General features: G+C 46.5%; 1 protein-coding gene across 1 annotated transcript in view; it reads right to left on the bottom strand.

Moving 5' to 3' along the window:
• Positions 1-3,017: 3,017 nt before the first annotated feature.
• The window catches only part of LOC121570712 (BAH and coiled-coil domain-containing protein 1), a 46,388-nt gene continuing 41,037 nt past the window's right edge, over positions 3,018-8,368 (bottom strand). The window contains exon 13 of the mRNA XM_045219329.1: positions 3,018-3,329. Coding sequence (XP_045075264.1) covers positions 3,212-3,329 — 118 coding nt within the window. The 3' untranslated portion in view covers positions 3,018-3,211. The remainder of the gene's footprint in view (positions 3,330-8,368) is intronic.

The raw sequence follows: 8,368 nt of genomic DNA, 5'->3' as shown, positions 1-8,368 counted from the left end.
GGAGATCTTACTGTAACTGGAGGCCAGTCATGGAGACCTTACTGTAACTGGAGGCTAGCCATGCCGGCCACTGCTGGACCGAGAACCCTTCTTCCCCCTCCATCTCCCCCTCCCTCCATCCATCCTCCCCCCATCCATCCCTTCGCAGTAGGCCCTGCCGCCCTTTCATTTCTGGTGTCACTGTTACAGGGCATCAGTGTCCCTGTGTGGCACTGGCTGGGCGAGGGGTGGGGGAGGGGAGGACTGGAGGGGAGAATGTGAGGGAAGGGGGCAGGGGTACACAGGCGGAAGGAGAGTGGAGGTGACAACGCAGTGGGAGAGCTGGAAGAAATATGGAACGCTGCCCAGAAATGGGAGAGAGGGAAAATAACTGTTGGCTGCTCAGGGGTGGCACTAAGCCCCTCCAAGGCTTCCATATGGACACTGATGACAGCACTAATTGAAAATTGACAACACAGAGACACACACACACACACAGATGTACACACACGCGAGTAGACGCACACACACATGGATGCACACACAGATGTATACATGCACACATGCACACACAAGCACACAAAAACATTGACGCACACACACACACAGGCACACATGTTCCAATCTGGATACCACCAATGAGCATTTACACAACAACATAGTAAAATAAAGATATGGGCGGCTGATGTTTGTGGGAACCTTTTTTAGTTTCTGTGTTTCCCTGGGGATGAGCAATAACACCCACATCCAGATTAATTATTTATATTCATGTATTATTAATATTTTATTTCAGAATGTGGATAACAATTACGAGCTACCCATTTATTTATTAAAAACAAAAAAACTATGTTTTAAGTGAGAAGTAGGGATTGGTCTCAAGCCGAAAAAGAAAGGAATTCCACATGATCACCACAATCCCTACTCCACCCATGCTCTACCAAGGTTTTCCAGCACACAGCTTTGACCTACTACAGTAGCTATGTTGGTCTATTGTACTTCCAACTATGTGTATGCAGGTTGCTTAGGATTCAAACCTTCTCAAACAGCCTAATTCATACTCTTAGGGGACGTGCTCCCACAATAATGTGATTTGTACCACATACAAGGTAATGTATTGCATCCTTCTCACCCCACACTAAGACATTACCCCATTCCACTACCTTTTAAAGCTTTTTTATTATATGAAAGAAAGCTTTGCTTTTATACTTACAACATCATCAGGGTTGATTGAGTGAGCTGTTTTGCCTTGTAATGTAATTGAAAAATAAATATATTTCATAATATATTTTTTGGTCAGTAGGTACTCAACAGAACAAAAGGAGGTGGTATGTTCATCACAGTCACTCATATAGACATAGAGGTCTATAGAGCCTGTCTACATTCCTGATTTCTGTAACCGTTAGCTTACCTGTGTAATATTGACATAAGCTCAGAACCACTTGTTTTTCAAACATGGTCCTGTTTTATCAATTGCTGTGCTGATCAATGGACAGTTAATTACCTCAAATGACAATGTAGCTTAAAGTTATTGGTGTATTTGTATTTATTTTTGCAATACAGATGATGATGCTACAATAATACACATTTACAATAGGCCTATGACAGAAAATACATACAGCCTAATGCTATATATATACAGCTTATTTGATTGTGCTCTGATTACACACAAGTGTCCAGGTCAGCAGTTTACACAGATGACTTCAGCCATATGAAAAACCTTCCATAGCCAAATATACCTAGCTAGCTAGCTACCTTCCTTTTGCTTCTCATCCAACTGGCGTTAGCTAGCTAGCTACAGCTGCTAGCCTTCTGTGGTCCTCTGTAGCTCAGCTGGTAGAGCACAGCGCTTGTAACGCCAAGGTAGTGGGTTCGATCCCCGGGACCACCCATACACAAAAATGTATGCACGCATGACTGTAAGTCGCTTTGGATAAAAGTGTCTGCTAAATGGCATATTATTATTATTATTACTAGCTAGCTGCTACTGTTGCTCGACCCGGTTTTAGAACTCTGAGATTCGGCTGAAAATATGTTAGCATTGTCAGAAATGCTACAAAAAGGTAGCACATTGTTGGTTTTTATTGGGCACAAATGTGCACGTGAGAGCAATAAATTGCGAATTTAGTAAAAACTCTTGCACCTACAAACTTATTCAGTCCAAATAGATCTAAGTCTAATGGTCCCCTTTTGATCTGACGTCTAGAATTTGAGCTAATTTTAGGAGAGAAAAAAAGTCTGACGACCCTAATGCTAACGACTTGTCAGAAATCAGGTATAGTGGTTCTTGGTAACGGACAGACGGCTAATGACGAGAGGCGGTAGTGTGTTGTGTACCTTCAATCAAGTTGACTTGCAAATTCTCATAGACATTGGTGTCATATTGGCTTAGATATGATGGTAGGGAGATTTGAATTTAACATTGTGCTTCAACCAATGCATGTGGCTATAATTTGTGAGATAAATTGAGCGCAATGGGCTGTACACACACACAACCCCCAACCCCCAGCCCTCCAGCCCCTCTGGCCCACAGTAATGCCATTCAGGTTTTAAATTAGCTGGGCGGAAACTGGCTGAGACACATGGACAGAGGCATACAATGGAACACAGTCACACAGAGGCACTCACAGACAGCATGTGGACGGACACAACACACACAACCACACATACGCATGTACAGTACACACTACACACACACTACACACACACACACTACACACACACACTACACACACACACACACTACATACACACACTATACAGGCAACATCCTGAAATGGAAGCATACACTCCTCTGTAGCTCAGCTGGCAGAGCACAGCGCTTGTAATGCCAGGGTAGTGGGTTCGATCCCCGGGACCACCCATACACAAAAATGTATGCACGCATGACTGTAAGGCGCTTTGGATAAAAGCGTCTGCTAAATGGCATATTAATTTTATATTATAAAACATCCACACACACGCACAAACAGGGTAAGGAAGGAGGCGACCCCACACACACACACACCACCACCGACGTGGATTAAACTGTAATACAATTCAGTCTCTGTGCTGATTAGGTTAAGATTAGGTTAAACTGGACTTCCTTGAAGGGGTCAGCTGGGTTCTCCCATTTCCTGTCGATGGCATGAGTCTCCTGGATTGCAGTGATATGTAGGAGGCTTATCAGTGTGTTTGGGCTACGGTCAGGCAGAGAGGGAGATCAGCCTTACGACACACACACACACACACACACTCACTTGACTTTTCTCTGGGTCTCAGTGGAGGAGCCTGGGCCAGCGGTGGGGGTTGATTTACGTTTCCTGGGCCGCCCCGGTCCTCTACGAGCAGGGCTGCGAGGTATTTCGTCCTTCCTGTAGACACACACACACAAACACTCATGAGCACACTAAGATACTGTATTTGAGCACAGGACCGGATAAACTTGAGAAGGAAAGAGGGAATCCTTCATGAGATAGAAAGGGAGTGTGTTGTTTGTTTTGTGGGCTGCTTTTAGAAATCAGTTAAAGGAGAGATTAGGAGACTAAGGAAGTATCACAACGTGGGTGTCACGACTTCCGCTGAGGCTGCCTCCCCTCCTTGTTCGGGCAGGTTTCGGCGTTCGTTGTCACCGGCTTACTAGCTACTGCCGATCCCATTCTCATCACTCCACTTGTCATGTCTTGTCTTGTCAATCACACACACCTGGTGCTCATTCCCATAATTAGTATGTGTATAAGTGTTCCCTCTGTTCCCCTTGTCTTTGTGAGTGATTGTTCTTTGTGAGAGCGAGTAGCTCGGTTGCGCTAGTCGATTCAGGCGCAGCTGGGAACTTTATGGACAGAGCATTTGCATGCCGTCACGGCATTTCATTGGTTCCCCTATCCATTCCACTCCCCATCAGAGCACTTGATAGTCGACCATTATCCAAGATGGCGTAGCAGTGCGGTCGTGTTTTTTTCTGTGTCCTTGTGTAAATAGACAGTTTTTTTTAGTTTTTTGTCTATTTTGTATATATTTCTCAATTTTTACTTTTCATTCTTTAACTAAATATACTTTCCTGCAACCCGCTTCACCCAACGTGGAAAGGATTCTATTATTTCTTTATAACTTTTATCAAGAACCTTAAGCTGAAACTAGTCTAGCTGCAACCGAATGGCTACTTGCTATTAGCCACCGTTAGCGTCTTCACCATTGTCCGTGGCCTGCACTACCCACCAGCCAGCTCTAGCTCTAGCCTGGATAATTTGTCGGCCAGTCTGCACAGCGTACTATCGACCCAGAGCATATCGGATTTTCTGCCGGAATCACTGGACCCTAGCGCCGGATCATCGCAACCAGCTAGCTGCAACCAAATGGCTGTTGTCGTTGGCTAATTACCATTGCCCCTTAGCAAGCACCAGTTAGCCTTGAGCTAGCCTCGAGCCAGGCCCATCTCCTGGCTATCTACCTCTCTGTCAACCGGAGGGGACCTCCTAGTGTTGACACGGAGCCCCGCCGATCCAACACGACTGGATTGCCGACGAAATCGTCTGATGTGGTTTCAACAGGCTTCCTGTTACGACGTCGACCACGAAGATCCATCTGCTAGCCCCGGCCCGCTAGCACACGCAAGCCGGGCCTCTTGCTCGCCAGTGCTGTAGCAGCCCCCGAACTACCTCCGAACTCGCCTATTGCTGTTCACCGGACCGTATGATAACTCAGCTATACAGCTGATGCCTGCTGGACTGTTCCTTTATACGGTACCGCATCTTGTTTATGTTTAGCCTCAGCCCAAACATTGTCGTCATTACCAGCTGTTGTCTTAGCTCTCTCGAATAACGCCTGTGATTGCTTTATGCCTCACTCCCATGTCAATATGCCTTGCTTATTGCTGTTTCGGTTATTTCTTATTGTACTATTTCACTGTAGAGCCCCCAGCCCAGCTCAACCTGCCTTAGACAGCTCCTTTGTCCCACCCCCAATACACGCGGAGACCGACTCAATCGGTGCCTCCAGTGATGCTATCTCTTTCATCGTTACCCAACGCTTAGGTTTACCTCCACTGTACTCATATCCTTCCATACCCTTGTCTGTACATAATGCCCTGAATCTATTCTACAACGCCCGGAAATCTGCCCCTTTTTTTCTCTGTGCCCAACGCACTAGAAGACCAGTTCTTAAAGCCTTTAGCCGTATCCTTATTCTACTCCTCCTCTGTTCCAATGGTGATGTAAAGGTTAACCCAGGCCCTGTAGCCCCCAGTATCACTCCTACTCCCCAGGCGTTATCATTTGTTTACTTCTGTAACCGTAAAAGCCTTGGTTTCTTGCACGTTAATATCCGAAACCTCCTCCCTAAGTTTGAGTTAGTTATTCACTGCGTTAGCACACTCCGCCAACCCTGATGTTCTAGCAGTGTCTGAATCCTGGCTTAGGAAGGCCACCAAAAATTCAGAAATGTCCATCCCCAACTCCAACATTTTCCGTCTCAATAGAACTGGACAAGGGGGTGGGGTTGCAATCTACTGTAGAGATAGCGTACAGAGCTCTATCATACTATCCAGGTCTGTGCCCAAACAGTTTGAGCTTCTACTTCTAAAAATCCACCTTTCCAGAAATAAGTCTCTCACTGTTGCCGCTTGCTACAGACCCCCCTCAGCCTCGAGCTGTGCCCTGGACACCATATGTGAACTGATCGCCCTCCATCTATCCTCAGAGTTCGTACTGCTTGGTGACCTAAACTGGGATATGCTTAACACCCCGGCCAACCTACAATCTAAACTAGAGGACCTCAATCTCACACAAAATATCAACGAACCTACCAGGTACAACCCAAAATCTGTAAACATGGGCACCCTCATAGATATCATCCTGACAAATTTACCCTCTAAATACACCTCCGCTGTCTTCAACCAGGATCTCAGCGATCACTGCCTTATTGCCTGCGTCCGTAATGGGTCCGCGGTCAAACGACCACCCCTCATCACTGTCAAATGCTCCCTAAAACACTTTAGCGAGCAGGCCTTTCTAATTGACCTGGCTCGGGTATCCTGGATGGATATTGACCTCATTCCGTCAGTAGAGGATGCCTGGTTGTTCTTTAAAAGTGCTTTCCTCTCAATCTTAAATGAAGCATGCCCCATTCAAAAAAATTCAGAACTAAGAACAGATATAGCCCCTGGTTCTCCTCAGACTTGACTGCCCTTGACCAGCACAAAAACATCCTGTGGCGTACTGCATTAGCATCGAACAGCCCCCGCGATATGCAACTTTTCAGGGAAGTCAGGAACCAATATACACAATCAGTTAGGAAAGCAAAGGCTAGCTTTTTCAAACAGAAATGTGCATCCCGTATCACTAACTCCAAAAAGTTTTGGGACACTGTAAAGTCCATGGAGAATAAGAGCACCTCCTCCCAACTGCCCACTGCACTGAGGCTAGGAAACACTGTCACCACCGATAAATCTACAATAATCGAGAATTTCAACAAGCATATTGCTACGGCTGGCCATGCTGTCCACCTGGCTACCACTACCCCGGCCACCAGCTCTGCACCCTCCGCTGCAACTTGCCAATGCCCCCCAATCTGGACCCTGTCTTTTTAAAATTAGCCGCCGAAATTGTCGCAACCCCTATTACTAGCCTGTTCAACCTTTCTTTCGTAACGTCTGAGATCCCCAGAGATTGGAAAGCTGACGCGGTCATCCCCCTCTTCAAAGGGGGTGACACTCTAGATCCAAACTGTTACAGACCTATATCCATCCTGACAGTACTGCGCAGCCGTCTTCATCGACCTGGCCAAGGCTTTCGACTCTGTCAACCACCGCATTCTTATTGGCAGACTAAATAGCCTTGGTTTCTCAAATGACTGCCTCGCCTGGTTCACCAACTACTTCTCAGATAGAGTTCAATGTGTCAAATCGAAGGGCCTGTTGTCTGGACCTCTGGCAGTCTCTATGGGGGTGCCACAGGGTTCAATTCTCGGGCCGACTCTATTCTCTGTGTATATCAATGATGTTGCTCTTGCTGCTGGTGACGCTCGGATCCACCTCTATGCGGACGACACCATTTTGTATACATCTGGCCCTTCATTGGACACTGTGTTAACAAACCTCCAAACGAGCTTCAACGCCATACAACACTCCTTCCGTAGCCTCCAACTGCTCTTAAACACTAGTAAAACTAAATGCATGCTCTTCAACTGAACGCTGCTTGCACCCGCCCACCCGACTAGAATCACTACTCTCGGCGGGTCTGACCTAGAGTATGTGGACAACTACAAATACCTAGGTGTCTGGTTAGACTGTAAACTCTCCTTCCAGACTCACATTAAGCATCTCCAATCAAAAGTTAAATCTAGAATCGGCTTCCTATTTCGCAACAAAGCCTCCTTCACTCATGCTGCCAAACATGCCCTCGTAAAACGGACTATCCTACCGATCCTTGACTTCGGCGATGTCATTTACTAAATAGCCTCCAACACTCTACTCAGCAAATTGGATGTAGTCTATCACAGTGCCATCCGTTTTGTCACCAAAGCCCCATATACTACCCACCATTGTGACCTGTACGCTCTTGTTGGCTGGCCCTCACTACATATTCGTCGCCAAACCCACTGGCTCCAGGTCATATATAAATCACTGCTAGGCAAATCCCTGTCTTATCTTAGCTCACTGGTCACCATAGCAACACCCACCCGTAGTCTGCGCTCCAGCAGGTATATCTCACTGGTCATCCCCAAAGCCAACACCTCCTTTGGCCGCCATTCCTTCCAGTTCTCTGCTGCCAATGACTGGAACAAACTGCAAAAATCTCTGAAGCTGGAGACTCTTATCTCCCTCACTAACTATAGGCGTCAGTTGTCAGAGCAGCTTACCGATCACTGCACCTGTACACAGCCCATCTGTAATTAGCCCATCCAACTACCTCTTATAAGCGTCCGGGTTAGAGTCCCGCTCCTTGAAAGTGGCAGCTCTACCCTTTAGCTCAGTGCGGATGTTTCCTGTAATCCATGGCTTCTGGTTGGGGTATGTACGTACGGTCACTGTGGGGACGACATCATCGATGCACTTATTGATGAAGCCAGTGACTGATGTGGTGTACTCCTCAATGCTATCTGAAGAATCCCGGAACATGTTCCAGTCTGTGCTAGCAAAACAGTCCTGTAGCTTAGCATCTGCATCATCTGACCACTTTTTTATTAACCGAGTCACTGGTGCTTCCTGCTTTAGTTTTTGCTTATAACCAGGAATCAGGAGGATAGAGTTATGGTCAGATTTGCCAAATGGAGGGCGAGGGAGAGCTTTGTATGCGTCTCTGTGTGTGGAGTAAAGGTGGTCTAGAGTTTTTTTTCCTCTGGTTGCACATTTAACATGCTGGTAGAAATTAGGTAGAACGGATTTAAAGTTTCCCTGCATTAAAGTCCCCGGCCA

The sequence above is a fragment of the Coregonus clupeaformis genome, unplaced genomic scaffold (assembly GCF_020615455.1).
Source record: "Coregonus clupeaformis isolate EN_2021a unplaced genomic scaffold, ASM2061545v1 scaf2276, whole genome shotgun sequence".
Lineage (NCBI taxonomy): Eukaryota > Metazoa > Chordata > Actinopteri > Salmoniformes > Salmonidae > Coregonus > Coregonus clupeaformis.
The sequence above is the reverse complement of the archived record's forward strand: the minus strand, read 5'-3'. Positions and strand labels throughout refer to the sequence as shown.